General features: G+C 43.1%; 1 protein-coding gene across 1 annotated transcript in view; it reads left to right on the forward strand.

The window, feature by feature from the left end:
- ARID2 (AT-rich interaction domain 2) overlaps positions 1-16,209 on the forward strand; it is a 574,897-nt gene that overhangs the window by 34,418 nt on the left and 524,270 nt on the right. The window contains exon 3 of the mRNA XM_053716737.1: positions 1,161-1,258. Within this exon, the coding sequence (XP_053572712.1) occupies positions 1,161-1,258 (98 nt within the window). The remainder of the gene's footprint in view (positions 1-1,160; positions 1,259-16,209) is intronic.

Raw genomic sequence — 16,209 nt, forward strand, 5'->3', positions numbered from 1 at the left:
TGTTTTGTATTGTGTTTTGTTATTAAATTCGACTACTGTATTAAGTGGTCATTTAAGTGTAAGCTTCAATATGTTTTAGAATAGCATTATATTGTTTGTAATTCTAATACTCATATGTAGTATTTATCCTTACTTATTAGTATAAGTAAATTCAGTGAAGCTGCCATTCTTTCTGTAAATCAATACTCATGCAAATTACTGTTGAACCTGCTACCTTTCAGCTTGAGATCATGACCTCTTATTCCTGTAAAAGGAAAATTGCTTTCATATTATGTTGAAGGTTTCTATCTTATCACCTCTATCCATTCTCTCCTTTAAGATATACTGTATATTAAGGTCTTTATAGTGAAGGTTGGCATTTTCCCAGTTAAGTGTGATTGTGCTGGAAGGAAAGCAGGTGTTCAAAAGAGTGTGGAGGCGCCTTGGAAGAGGTTAATCTAATTACTGTGGTGGGTGCATCTGGTAGCAAACATACGGATGAATGGGGAATTCCCTATGACATCACTTAGCTAGTCATGGATTTGTTTTGTTTTTTCTTGGTGAAAGTGATTGTGCCATTTGAGGTGAAGTTCTTTACAATATAATTCCATGGAAGATATGTATTTAGATAGAATGGATAAGAGGTGTACTAGAGTGAATATACCATGGTAGTATTATATATTTTATAAATGTTCTTTTATTGGTTAAAGCACTGATGACAGAACAGTAAGAAGATTTCCTTTACCAATACATTTAGGACACACGAGTAGTTTTGTTGTTGTTGCATCTAAAAAAGGACATTTTAAAATGTATTTGTTTTTTAAATATACTTGTGAAGGATATCCCTGCTAATCAGTCTGTATTACTTCCTGGTTGCATCAAAATAAACAACTTTTAATATAATTTTATTTTTTTTTAATTTAATTTTAACTCTGCACCCTTCCCCCAGAGTTTAAATATTAGAATGTTATATAAAGATTTATTTGGTAAGAAAATGCAGTCTGTTTCCAGTTGTACTTGTCTTAAGGGGCACCAAGATTGCCAAGATTGCTTAGAATTGTTTGTTAACCATTTTAGGTGACTTTTTATTTAAATAATAAGTTATAGTGGCCAAAGCACCTTTTTATCTTAACAGTTGTATGTCTCATTTTGTATTTGCATCTGTTCCCTTTGTTTTATAGGTTTCAGAGAAGAATCAATGGGGTGAAATTGTGGAAGAATTTAGTTTTCCAAGAGGTTGTGCAAATGCTGCCTTTGCTTTAAAACAGTATTACCTACGGTAGGTTTCAATGATTTGTAAGCTTTACAGTTAACGGTTCATATTTTTATTTAATTTAAAATAAAATTACAGCACCTAACATTGTGTCACTATTTGGTTTTGTACATTTTTAAATGCTCCTTTTATTTCTCTGTATTCGTATGTATGTATGTAAATTTTCTCTAATTAGGGCTGGGCGATATAGGAAAAATGAAAATCGTGATTTAAAGCTAGCAGGGACAAGCCCTACCGCCCCCCCCCCCCCCCCCAAGACAGACAGTTCATCTTACACATTTGATTCTGCGGCCCCTTTAGCTTGCCGCTGCCCACCAGCTTTCCCTCTTCCCAGTGCTGCCGCTTAGTAGATTCATTAGGCACAATTAAAAACATATGTTGTGAGGAGCCACAAATTACAGCCCACAGTAGGGTCTGCAGGAAGGCCTACAGAGTAATATACCAGCACTGCCGCCCTGCAGTCGCTGTTGTGGGTTATGTGCAGCGCCTCACTACACATGTTGTTCATAGTACGAATATACACATTGTGTATTTTTGGGTCACATTATCAATGTGTAATTGTGAGTGTATTTCTCACTGTGTGTGTGTGCTACCTACACACAGCTTGTACAAAATGTCATTGTCGCATGACATGCTAAACATATACTATGAGAAGATAGTATAAATTACAGTTACAGGCTACTGTGCATAAGCTGTGCATTCTCACAAAATTGCACCCACCACTATAGCACAATGTAATCTGTATTGTCGTGCCAAAACTTTATTTATGTCCTTGTCAGTGAGCTACAAGATATGCCCCCAGGGACCTCATCTGCAGTGTTTGTGTTACCCCTAAATTAATGTTTAATGACTCTTGCGCATTCAAGTGAATGCTAGCAGGGACAAGCCCTATCCCCTCCACAAGACATGTGGTTCTTTCTCCAACATTGGTGTGTCCGGTCCATGGCGTCATCCTTACTTGTGGGAATATTCTCTTCCCCAACAGGAAATGGCAAAGAGCACAGCAAAAGCTGTCCATATAGTCCCTCCCAGGCTCCGCCCCCCCAGTCATTCTCTTTGCCGCTCTGAACAAGTAGCAAGCTACTGCTACCTCTCTTTCTTTCTGGCTGAAAAGCATCATCCGATTGGCTTATGAGACTGCCGGACGGCAGCCTCCTGAACGAATCAAAGCTCACTCTACTAGGGCTGTGGCTTCCACATGGGCCTTCAAGAACGAGGCTTCTGTTGATCAGATATGTAAGGCAGCGACTTGGTCTTCTCTGCACACTTTTGCCAAATTCTACAAATTTGATACTTTTGCTTCTTCGGAGGCTATTTTTGGGAGAAAGGTTTTGCAAGCCGTGGTGCCTTCTGTTTAGGTAACCTGATTTGCTCCCTCCCTTCATCCGTGTCCTAAAGCTTTGGTATTGGTTCCCACAAGTAAGGATGACGCCGTGGACCGGACACACCAATGTTGGAGAAAACAGAATTTATGCTTACCTGATAAATTACTTTCTCCAACGGTGTGTCCGGTCCACGGCCCGCCCTGGTTTTTTAATCAGGTATGAAAAATTTCTTTCTCTATACACTACAGTCACCACGGCACCCTATAGTTTCTCCTTTCTCCAACATAGGTGTGTCCGGTCCACGGCGTCATCCTTACTTGTGGGATATTCTCCTCCCCAACAGGAAATGGCAAAGAGCCCAGCAAAGCTGGTCACATGATCCCTCCTAGGCTCCGCCTTCCCCAGTCATTCTCTTTGCTGTTGTACAGGCAACATCTCCACGGAGATGGCTTAGAGTTTTTTAGTGTTTAACTGTAGTTTTTATTATTCAATCAAGAGTTTGTTATTTTAAAATAGTGCTGGTATGTACTATTTACTCTGAAACAGAAAAGAGATGAAGATTTCTGTTTGTAAGAGGAAAATGATTTTAGCAACCGTTACTAAAATCGATGGCTGTTTCCACACAGGACTGTTGAGAGGAATTAACTTCAGTTGGGGGAAACAGGGAGCAGACTTTTGCTGCTTGAGGTATGACACATTTCTAACAAGACGATGTAATGCTGGAAGCTGTCATTTTCCCTATGGGATCCGGTAAGCCATTTTTATTACATGAAGAGAAAAAAGGGCTTCACAAGGGCTTTTAAGACTGTAGACATTTTCTGGGCTAAAACGATTTATATATAAGCATATTTTATACTCCATAGCCTTGAGGAATTATTTTAATCTTGGGAACTATGTAAAATAACCGGCAGGCACTGTATTGGACACCTTATTCTCTAGGGGCTTTCCCTAATCATAGGCAGAGTCTCATTTTCGCGCCTCTATTGCGCACTTGTTTTTGGGAAGCATGACATGCAGATGCATGTGTGAGGAGCTCTGATACATAGAAAAGACTTTCTGAAGGCGTCATTTGGTATCGTATTCCCCTTTGGGCTTGGTTGGGTCTCAGCAAAGCAGATACCAGGGACTGTAAAAGGGTTAAATATAAAAACGGCTCCGGTTCCGTTATTTTAAGGGTTAAAGCTTCCAAATTTGGTGTGCAATACTTTTAAGACTTTAAGACACTGTGGTGAAATTTTGGTGAATTTTGAACAATTCCTTCATACTTTTTCACATATGCAGTAATAAAGTGTGTTCAGTTTAAAATTTAAAGTGACAGTAACGGTTTTATTTTAAAACGTTTTTTGTACTTTGTTATCAAGTTTATGCCTGTTTAACATGTCTGAACTACCAGATAGACTGTGTTCTGTATGTGGGGAAGCCAAGGTTCCTTCTCATTTAAATAGATGTGATTTATGTGACACAAAATTTAGAGAAAATGATGCCCAAGATGATTCCTCAAGTGAGGGGAGTAAGCATGGTACTGCATCATCCCCTCCTTCGTCTACACCAGTCTTGCCCACACAGGAGGCCCCTAGTACATCTAGTGCGCCAATACTCCTTACTATGCAACAATTAACGGCTGTAATGGATAATTCTATCAAAAACATTTTAGCCAAAATGCCCACTTATCAGCGAAAGCGCGACTGCTCTGTTTTAGAAAATACTGAAGAGCATGAGGACGCTGATGATATTGGTTCTGAAGTGCCCCTACACCAGTCTGAGGGGGCCAGGGAGGTTTTGTCTGAGGGAGAAATTTCAGATTCAGGGAAAATTTCTCAACAAGCTGAACCTGATGTGATTACATTTAAATTTAAATTGGAACATCTCCGCGCTCTGCTTAAGGAGGTGTTATCTACTCTGGATGATTGTGAGAATTTGGTCATTCCAGAGAAATTATGTAAAATGGACAAGTTCCTAGAGGTCCCGGGGCCCCCCGAAGCTTTTCCTATACCCAAGCGGGTGGCGGACATTGTAAATAAAGAATGGGAAAGGCCCGGTATACCTTTCGTCCCTCCCCCCATATTTAAGAAATTGTTTCCTATGGTCGACCCCAGAAAGGACTTATGGCAGACAGTCCCCAAGGTCGAGGGGGCGGTTTCTACTCTAAACAAACGCACCACTATACCCATAGAAGATAGTTGTGCTTTCAAAGATCCTATGGATAAAAAATTAGAGGGTTTGCTTAAAAGGATGTTTGTTCAGCAAGGTTACCTTCTACAACCAATTTCATGCATTGTTCCTGTCACTACAGCAGCGTGTTTCTGGTTCGATGAACTAGAAAAGGCGCTCAATAATAATTCTTCTTCTTATGAGGAGATTATGGACAGAATTCATGCTCTCAAATTGGCTAATTCTTTCACCCTAGACGCCACTTTGCAATTGGCTAGGTTAGCGGCGAAAAATTCTGGTTTTGCTATTGTGGCGCGCAGAGCGCTTTGGCTAAAATCTTGGTCAGCGGATGCGTCTTCCAAGAACAAATTGCTTAACATTCCTTTCAAGGGGAAAACGCTGTTTGGCCCTGACTTGAAAGAGATTATCTCTGATATCACTGGGGGCAAGGGCCACGCCCTTGCTCAGGATAGGTCTTTCAAAGCCAAAAATAAACCTAATTTTCGTCCCTTTCCCAGAAACGGACCAGCCCCAAGTGCTACGTCCTCTAAGCAAGAGGGTAATACTTCTCAAGCCAAGCCAGCCTGGAGGCCAATGCAAGGCTGGAACAAAGGAAAGCAGGCCAAGAAACCTGCCACTGCTACCAAAACAGCATGAGATGTTGGCCCCCGATCCGGGACCGGATCTGGTGGGTGGCAGACTCTCTCTCTTCGCTCAGGCTTGGGCAAGAGATGTTCTGGATCCTTGGGCACTAGAAATAGTCTCCCAAGGTTATCTTCTGGAATTCAAGGGGCTTCCCCCAAGGGGGAGGTTCCACAGGTCTCAATTGTCTTCAGACCTCATAAAAAAACAGGCATTCTTACATTGTGTAGAAGACCTGTTAAAAATGGGAGTGATTCATCCTGTTCCATTAGGAGAACAAGGGATGGGGTTCTACTCCAATCTGTTCGTAGTTCCCAAAAAAGAGGGAACATTCAGACCAATCTTAGATCTCAAGATCCTAAACAAGTTTCTCAAGGTTCCATCGTTCAAAATGGAAACCATTCGAACAATTCTTCCTTCCATCCAGGAAGGTCAATTCATGACCACGGTGGATTTAAAGGATGCGTATCTACATATTCCTATCCACAAGGAACATCATCGGTTCCTAAGGTTCGCATTCCTGGACAAGCATTACCAGTTTGTGGCACTTCCGTTCGGATTAGCCACTGCTCCAAGAATTTTCACAAAGGTACTAGGGTCCCTTCTAGCGGTGCTAAGACCAAGGGGCATTGCAGTAGTACCTTACTTGGACGACATTCTGATTCAAGCGTCGTCCCTTCCACAAGCAAAGGCTCACACGGACATTGTCCTGGCCTTTCTCAGATCTCACGGGTGGAAAGTGAACGTAGAAAAAAGTTCGCTATCTCCGTCAACAAGGGTTCCCTTCTTGGGAACAATAATAGACTCCTTAGAAATGAGGATTTTTCTGACAGAGGCCAGAAAATCAAAACTTCTAAACTCTTGTCAAATACTTCATTCTGTTCCTCTTCCTTCCATTGCGCAGTGCATGGAAGTAATAGGTTTGATGGTAGCGGCAATGGACATAGTTCCTTTTGCGCGAATTCATCTAAGACCATTACAACTGTGCATGCTCAGTCAGTGGAATGGGGACTATACAGACTTGTCTCCGACGATACAAGTAGATCAGAGGACCAGAGATTCACTCCGTTGGTGGCTGTCCCTGGACAACCTGTCACAGGGGATGAGCTTCCGCAGACCAGAGTGGGTCATTGTCACGACCGACGCCAGTCTGGTGGGCTGGGGCGCGGTCTGGGGACCCCTGAAAGCTCAGGGTCTTTGGTCTCGGGAAGAATCTCTTCTCCCGATAAATTTTCTGGAACTGAGAGCGATATTCAATGCTCTCAAGGCTTGGCCTCAGCTAGCAAAGGCCAAGTTCATACGGTTTCAATCGGACAACATGACGACTGTTGCGTACATCAACCATCAGGGGGGAACAAGGAGTTCCCTGGCGATGGAAGAAGTGACCAAAATCATTCAATGGGCGGAGACTCACTCCTGCCACTTGTCTGCAATCCACATCCCAGGAGTGGAAAATTGGGAAGCGGACATTTCATCCGGGGGAGTGGGAACTCCATCCGGAAATCTTTGCCCAAATTACTCAATTGTGGGGCATTCCAGACATGGATCTGATGGCCTCTCGTCAGAACTTCAAGGTTCCTTGCTACGGGTCCAGATCCAGGGATCCCAAGGCGACTCTAGTAGATGCACTAGTAGCACCTTGGACCTTCAAACTAGCTTATGTATTCCCGCCGTTTCCTCTCATCCCCAGGCTGGTAGCCAGGATCAATCAGGAGAGGGCATCGGTGATCTTGATAGCTCCTGCGTGGCCACGCAGGACTTGGTATGCAGACCTGGTGAATATGTCATCGGCTCCACCATGGAAGCTACCTTTGAGACGAGACCTTCTTGTTCAAGGTCCGTTCGAACATCCGAATCTGGTCTCACTCCAACTGACTGCTTGGAGATTGAACGCTTGATCTTATCAAAGCGAGGATTCTCAGATTCTGTCATTGATACTCTTGTTCAGGCCAGAAAGCCTGTAACTAGAAAAATCTACCACAAAATATGGAAAAAATATATCTGTTGGTGTGAATCTAAAGGATTCCCTTGGGACAAGGTAAAAATTCCTAAGATTCTATCCTTTCTTCAAGAAGGTTTGGAGAAAGGATTATCTGCAAGTTCTTTGAAGGGACAGATTTCTGCCTTGTCTGTGTTACTTCACAAAAAGCTGGCAGCTGTGCCAGATGTTCTAGCCTTTGTTCAGGCTCTGGTTAGAATCAAGCCTGTTTACAAACATTTGACTCCTCCTTGGAGTCTCAATTTAGTTCTTTCAGTTCTTCAGGGGGTTCCGTTTGAACCCTTACATTCCGTTGATATTAAGTTATTATCTTGGAAAGTTTTGTTTTTGGTTGCAATTTCTTCTGCTAGAAGAGTTTCAGAATTATCTGCTCTGCAGTGTTCTCCTCCTTATCTGGTGTTCCATGCAGATAAGGTGGTTTTACGTACTAAACCTGGTTTTCTTCCGAAAGTTGTTTCTAACAAAAGCATTAACCAGGAGATAGTCGTGCCTTCTTTGTGTCCGAATCCAGTTTCAAAGAAGGATCGTTTGTTGCACAATTTGGATGTAGTTCGTGCTCTAAAATTCTATTTAGATGCTACAAAGGATTTTAGACAAACATCTTCTTTGTTTGTTGTTTATTCTGGTAAAAGGAGAGGTCAAAAAGCAACTTCTACCTCTCTCTCTTTTTGGATTAAAAGCATCATCAGATTGGCTTACGAGACTGCCGGACGGCAGCCTCCTGAAAGAATCACAGCTCATTCTACTAGGGCTGTGGCTTCCACATGGGCCTTCAAGAACGAGGCTTCTGTTGATCAGATATGTAAGGCAGCGACTTGGTCTTCACTGCACACTTTTACTAAATTTTACAAATTTGATACTTTTGCTTCTTCTGAGGCTATTTTTGGGAGAAAGGTTTTGCAAGCCGTGGTGCCTTCCATCTAGGTGACCTGATTTGCTCCCTCCCTTCATCCGTGTCCTAAAGCTTTCGTATTGGTTCCCACAAGTAAGGATGACGCCGTGGACCGGACACACCAATGTTGGAGAAAACAGAATTTATGTTTACCTGATAAATTACTTTCTCCAACGGTGTGTCCGGTCCACGGCCCGCCCTGGTTTTTTAATCAGGTCTGATAATTTATTTTCTTTAACTACAGTCACCACGGTATCATATGATTTCTCCTATGCAAATATTCCTCCTTTACGTCGGTCGAATGACTGGGGAAGGCGGAGCCTAGGAGGGATCATGTGACCAGCTTTGCTGGGCTCTTTGCCATTTCCTGTTGGGGAGGAGAATATCCCACAAGTAAGGATGACGCCGTGGACCGGACACACCGTTGGAGAAAGTAATTTATCAGGTAAACATAAATTCTGTTTTTTTTCTCCTAACCGTCGGTCGAATGACTGGGGGGGCGGAGCCTGGGAGGGACTATATGGACAGCTTTTGCTGTGCTCTTTGCCATTTCCTGTTGGGGAAGAGAATATTCCCACAAGTAAGGATGACGCCGTGGACCGGACACACCGTTGGAGAAAGTAATTTATCAGGTAAGCATAAATTCTGTTTTTTACAAGTCTGATTTCGCAGCCACTTTAGCTTGCTGCTTCCCCCCCATCTTTCTCACTTCCCCCGGTGCTGCCTTTAAGTAGTCCACAGGAGGAGTCCACAGTAGCGGCTGCAGGAAGGCCATCAGAATAATATGCCAGAACTGCCGTGATCTCAGGATGTAATGTGCGGATCCTCACTATACATGCTTTTAGTGTGCACGGTAATTCTACTGAGAGGTAGCACCGGGGGAAAAAGGAAGATGGGGGGAATCGACAAGCTAAGTGGGCTGCAGGATCAGATGCATAAGATGAACCGCCTCTCTTGTAGAGGGAATAAGGCACGTCCCTGAACAGGCAGCACTAAGAGCAAAGGCAGCACAGCCGGCAGTGAGGGGGAATGGGGTGCAATGTCGTGCTGCATGGGGGAACTGTTCCTGGGATGGTAGCAGCCAGAATAGCAGGAATGAGTGAGTGCGGTGTTGCTTGGAGGCAGATGTCCACATAATAGGCAGTATATATAAAGTGTGTCTGCTGAGCTCCATCACACTTTAAATGGTTGCTTTTGATCTTTGTGTTATTGTCTTTTGGAAATGATTGGTTTCACTATTTAATGGTTGCCATGACAACCACTTTGGCAGGTTTTTTTCAACACAGGGCCACTGGTCTATAAAGTTTTGTTTGTCACAATTTTTGGTCTGATGAAGGGGTGTTTGCCCCGAAACGTCACATGTAATAAATAAGGACGTTTTATCACTTATAAATCCAGTGTGAGATATATATATATATATATATATATTTAAAAATTAGCCTATGTAGCTTGGTGTGTGTGAGTAGTCAGTATTCCCTTTTTAAATGTATACTTTATTTAAAGTGGCATAAAATCCAAAAAGTTTCTTTCATGATTCACATAGAGCATGCAATTCAAAAAAATAAATAAAAAAATAAAGTTCTAATTTACTTCTATCATCAAATTTTCTTCGTTCTCTTGGTATGTTTTGTTGAAAAGCAGGGTCGTAAGCTCAGGAGAGTGCATGTACTTGGAGCAGTTTTGCAAGCATGTTATCCACTTGCAAAAACACTAGATGGCAGCACTATTTCCTGCAATGTAGTGCTCCAGATACCAGCCCATGTATCTCAACAAAGAATACAATAGGAACAAAGCAAATTTTTGAAATAGAAATAAATTGGATTTTTTTTTTTTTAAATTGTATGCTCTGTCTGTATCTTAAGTGCAGTTAAATAAAAAAAAAGCCAAAAAAATACTATTTCTCCAACATAGGTGTGTCCGGTCCACGGCGTCATCCTTACTTGTGGGGATATTCTCTTCCCCAACAGGAAATGGCAAAGAGCCCAGCAAAGCTGGTCACATGATCCCTCCTAGGCTCCGCCTACCCCAGTCATTCTCTTTGCCGTTGTACAGGCAACATCTCCACGGAGATGGCTTAGAGTTTTTTAGTGTTTAACTGTAGTTTTTCATTATTCAATCAAGAGTTTGTTATTTTCAAATAGTGCTGGTACGTACTATTTACTCAGAAACAGAAAAGAGATGAAGAATTCTGTTTGTATGAGGAAAATGATTTTAGCAACCGTAACTAAAATCCATGGCTGTTCCACACAGGACTGTTGAGAGCAATTAACTTCAGTTGGGGGAACAGTTTGCAGTCCCTTGCTGCTTGAGGTATGACACATTCTAACAAGACGATGTAATGCTGGAAGCTGTCATTTTCCCTATGGGATCCGGTAAGCCATGTTTATTACGATTGTAAATAAGGGCTTCACAAGGGCTTATTTAAACTGTAGACTTTTTCTGGGCTAAATCGATTGATTATTAACACATATTTAGCCTTGAGGAATCATTTTATCTGGGTATTTTGATATAATAATATCGGCAGGCACTGTTTTAGACACCTTATTCTTTAGGGGCTTTCCCAAAGCATAGGCAGAGTCTCATTTTCGCGCCGGTATGGCGCACTTGTTTTTGAGGACAGCATGGCATGCAGCTGCATGTGTGTGGAGCTCTGATACATAGAAAGGTCTTTCTGAAGGCATCATTTGGTATCGTATTCCCCTTTGGGCTTGGTTGGGTCTCAGCAAAGCAGATTCCAGGGACTGTAAAGGGGTTAAATATAAAAACGGCTCCGGTTCCGTTATTTTAAGGGTTAAAGCTTCCAAATTTGGTGTGCAATACTTTTAAGGCTTTAAGACACTGTGGTGAAATTTTGGTGAATTTTGAACAATTCCTTCATACTTTTTCGCAATTGCAGTAATAAAGTGTGTTTAGTTTAAAATTTAAAGTGACAGTAACGGTTTTATTTTAAAACGTTTTTTGTGCTTTGTTATCAAGTTTATGCCTGTTTAACATGTCTGAACTACCAGATAGATTGTGTTCTGACTGTGGGGAAACCAAGGTTCCTTCTCATTTAACTATATGTATTTTATGTCATAAAAAAATTTTTAGTAAAAATGATGCCCAAGATGATTCCTCAAGTGAGGGGAGTAAGCATGGTACTGCATCATCTCCTCCTTCGTCTACACCAGTCTTGCCCATACAGGAGGCCCCTAGTACATCTAGTGCGCCAATACTCCTTACTATGCAACATTTAACGGCTGTAATGGATAATTCTATCAAAAACATTTTAGCCAATATGCCCACTTATCAGTGAAAGCGCGACTGCTCTGTTTTAGAAAATTCTGTAGAGCATGAGAACGCTGATGATATGGTTTCTGAAGGGCCCCTACACCAGTCTGAGGGGGCCAGGGAGGTTTTGTCTGAGGGAGAAATTTCAGATTCAGGAAACATTTCTCAACAAGCTGAACCTGATGTGATTACTTTTAAATTTAAGTTGGAACATCTCCGCGCTCTGCTTAAGGAGGTGTTATCCAATTTGGATGATTGTGATTATCTGGTCATTCCAGAACCACTATGTAAAATGGAAAAGTTCTTAGAGGCCCCGGGGCCCCCCGAAGCTTTTCCTATATCCAAGCGGGTGGCGTACATTGTTAGTACAGAATGGGACAGGCCCGGTATACCTTTAGTACCTCCCCCCATATTTATAAAATTGTTTTCCTATAGTCGACACCAGAAAGGACTGATGGCAGACAGTCCCCAAGGTCGAGGGGGCGGTTTCTACTCTACACAAGCGCGCCACTATACCCATAGAAGATAGTTGTGCTTTCCAAGATCCTATGGATAAAAAATTAGAAGGTCTGCTAAAGATGTTTGTTCAGCAAGGTTCCCTTCTACAACCAATTGCATGCATTGTCCCTGTCACTGCAGCCGCGTGTTTCTAGTTTGAGCTAGGAAAGGCGATTATTAGTAATTCTTCTTCTTATGAGGAGATTATGGACAGAATTCGTGCTCTTAAATTGGCTAATTCTTTCACCCTAGACGCCACCTTGCAATTGGCTAGGTTAGCGGCGAAAAAATTCTGGGTTTGCTATTGTGGCGCAGAGCGCTTTGGTTAAAATCTTGGGCTGCGGATGCGTCTTCCAAGAACAAATTGCTTGACATTCCTTTCAAGGGGAAAACACTCTTTGGCCCTGACTTGAAAGAGATTATCTCTGATATCACTGGGGGCAAGGGCCACGCCCTTCCTCAGGATAGGTCTTTTCAAGACCAAAAATAAACCTAAGTTTCGTCCCTTTCGCAGAAACGGATCAGCCCCAAGGGCTACGTCCTCTAAGCAGGAAGGTAATACTTCTCAAGCCAATCCAGCCTGGAGACCTATGCAAGGCTGGAACAAAGGAAAGCAGGCCAGGAAACCTGCCACTGCTACCAAGACAGCATGAAATGCGGGCCCCCGATCCGGGACCGGATCTGGTGGGGGGCAGACTCTCTCTCTTCGCTCAGGCTGGGGCAAGAGATGTTCTGGACCCTTGGGCGCTAGAAATAGTCTCCCAAGGTTATTCTCTGGAGTTCAAGGGGCTTCCTCCAAGGGGGAGGTTCCACAGGTCTCAGTTGTCTTCAGACCACATAAGAAGACAGGCATTCTTACATTGGGTAGAAGACCTGCTAAAAATGGGAGTGATTCATCCTGTTCCATTAGGAGAACAAGGGATGGGGTTCTACTCCAATCTGTTCATAGTTCCCAAAAAAGAGGGAACGTTCAGACCAATCTTAGATCTCAAGATCTTGAACAAGTTTCTCAAGGTTCCATCGTTCAAGATGGAAACCATTCGAACACTTCTTCCTTCCATCCAGGAAGGTCAATTCATGACCAAGGTGGATTTCAAGGATGCGTATCTACATATTCCTATCCACAAGGAACATCATCGGTTCCTAAGGTTTGAATTCCTGGACAAGCATTTCCAGTTCGTGGCGTTTTCTTTCGGATTAGCCACTGCTCCTAGGATTTTCTCATAGGTACTAGGGTCCCTTCTGGCGGTGCTAAGACCAAGGGGCATTGCTGTAGTACCTTACTTGGACGACATTCTGATTCGAGCGTCGTCCCTTCCTCAAGTAAAGGCTCACACGGACATTGTCCTGGCCTTTCTCAGATCTCACGGATGGAAAGTGAACGTGGAAAAGAGTTCTCTATCTCCGTCAACGAGGGTTCCCTTCTTGGGAACTATAATAGACTCCTTAGAAATGAGGATTTTTCTGACAGAAGCCAGAAAAACAAAACTTCTAGACTCTTGTCGGATACTTCATTCCGTTCCTCTTCCTTCCATAGCGCAGTGCATGGAAGTGATAGGTTTGATGGTAGCGGCAATGGACATAGTTCCTTTTGTGCGCATTCATCTAAGACCATTACAACTGTTCCTGCTCAGTCAGTGGAATGGGGACTATTCAGACTTGTCTCCGAAGATACAAGTAAATCAGAGGACCAGAGACTCATTCCGTTGGTGGCTGTCCCTGGACAACCTGTCACAAGGGATGACCTTCCGCAGACCAGAGTGGGTCATTGTCACGACCGACGCCAGTCTGATGGGCTGGGGCGCGGTCTGGGGATCCCTGAAAGCTCAGGGTCTTTGGTCTCGGGTAGAATCTCTTCTACCGATAAATATTCTGGAACTGAGAGCGATATTCAATGCTCTCAAAGCTTGGCCTCAGCTAGCGAGGGCCAAGTTCATACATCAACCATCAGGGGGGAACAAGGAGTTCCCTAGCGATGGAAGAAGTGACCAAAATCATTCTATGGGCGGAGTCTCACTCCTGCCACCTGTCTGCTATCCACATCCCAGGAGTGGAAAATTGGGAAGCGGATTTTCTGAGTCGTCAGACATTGCATCCGGGGGAGTGGGAACTCCATCCGGAAATCTTTGCCCAAGTCACTCAACCGGGGGGCATTCCAGACATGGATCTGATGGCCTCTCGTCAGAACTTCAGAGTTCCTTACTACGGGTACAGATCCAGGGATCCCAAGGCGGCTCTAGTGGATGCACTAGTAGCACCTTGGACCTTCAAACTAGCTTATGTGTTCCCGCCGTTTCCTCTCATCCCCAGGCTGGTAGCCAGGATCAATCAGGAGAGGGCGTCGGTGATTTTGATAGCTCCTGCGTGGCCACGCAGGACTTGGTATGCAGATCTGGTGAATATGTCATCGGCTCCACCATGGAAGCTACCTTTGAGACGAGACCTTCTTGTTCTAGGTCCGTTCGACCCACTCCAGCTGACTGCTTGGAGATTGAACGCTTGATCTTATCAAAGCGAGGGTTCTCAGATTCTGTTATTGATACTCTTGTTCAGGCCTGAAAGCCTGTAACCAGAAAATTACCACATAATTTGGTATATCTGTTGGTGTGAATCTGCAGGATTCCCTTGGGACAAGGTTAAGATTCCTAAGAGTCTATCCTTCCTTCGAGAAGGATTGGAAAAAGGATTATCTGCAAGTTCCTTGATGGGACAGATTTCTGCCTTGTCTGTGTTACTTCACAAAAAGCTGGCAGCTGTGCCAGATGTTCTAGCCTTTGTTCAGGCTCTGGTTAGAATCAAGCCTGTTTACAAAATTTTGACTCCTCCTTGGAGTCTCAACCTAGTTCTTTCAGTTCTTCAGGGGGTTCCGTTTGAACCCTTACATTCCGTTGATATTAAGTTATTATCTTGGAAAGTTTTGTTTTTGGTTGCAATTTCTTCTGCTAGAAGAGTTTCAGAATTATCTGCTCTGCAGTGTTCTCCTCCTTATCTGGTGTTCCATGCAGATAAGGTGGTTTTACGTACTAAACCTGGTTTTCTTCCAAAAGTTGTTTCTAACAAAAACATTAACCAGGAGATTATCGTACCTTCTCTGTGTCCAAAACCAGTTTCAAAGAAGGAACGTTTGTTGCACAATTTGGATGTTGTTCGCGCTCTAAAATTCTATTTAGATGCTACAAAGGATTTTAGACAAACATCTTCCTTGTTTGTTGTTTATTCAGGTAAAAGGAGAGGTCAAAAAGCAACTTCTACCTCTCTCTCCTTCTGGATTAAAAGCATTATCCGATTGGCTTATGAGACTGCCGGACGGCAGCCTCCTGAAAGAATCACAGCTCACTCCACTAGGGCTGTGGCTTCCACATGGGCCTTCAAGAACGAGGCTTCTGTTGATCAGATATGTAAGGCAGCGACTTGGTCTTCACTGCACACTTTTTCTAAATTTTACAAATTTGATACTTTTGCTTCTTCTGAGGCTATTTTTGGGAGAAAGGTTTTGCAAGCCGTGGTGCCTTCCATTTAGGTGACCTGATTTGCTCCCTCCCTTCATCCGTGTCCTAAAGCTTTGGTATTGGTTCCCACAAGTAAGGATGACGCCGTGGACCGGACACACCTATGTTGGAGAAAACAGAATTTATGTTTACCTGATAAATTACTTTCTCCAACGGTGTGTCCGGTCCACGGCCCGCCCTGGTTTTTTTAATCAGGTCTGATAATTTATTTTCTTTAACTACAGTCACCACGGTAACATATGGTTTCTCCTATGCAAATATTCCTCCTTTACGTCGGTCGAATGACTGGGGTAGGCGGAGCCTAGGAGGGATCATGTGACCAGCTTTGCTGGGCTCTTTGCCATTTCCTGTTGGGGAAGAGAATATCCCCACAAGTAAGGATGACGCCGTGGACCGGACACACCGTTGGAGAAAGTAATTTATCAGGTAAACATAAATTCTGTTTTAGCATGAATTAATAAACATTAACTTTTAGCCTTTTCTTGTTTTAAGTTTGTGAATACTTTTCTAATTTAACAGCACTGTAGTAGATGTTTGTTTCCCACATATGTAATAGTTGAGGCTTTCCAGCAACTCTAGCGTTCTCAGGCTGTTGTGTGTTTATATTTCTCCTGACAGTCTGGATTACTGGCTGTGGTTGCTTTTCTCAAGCATTGTTGCTATTGGCTGCT

Source organism: Bombina bombina, chromosome 6, assembly GCF_027579735.1.
Source record: "Bombina bombina isolate aBomBom1 chromosome 6, aBomBom1.pri, whole genome shotgun sequence".
Classification (NCBI taxonomy): Eukaryota; Metazoa; Chordata; class Amphibia; order Anura; family Bombinatoridae; genus Bombina; species Bombina bombina.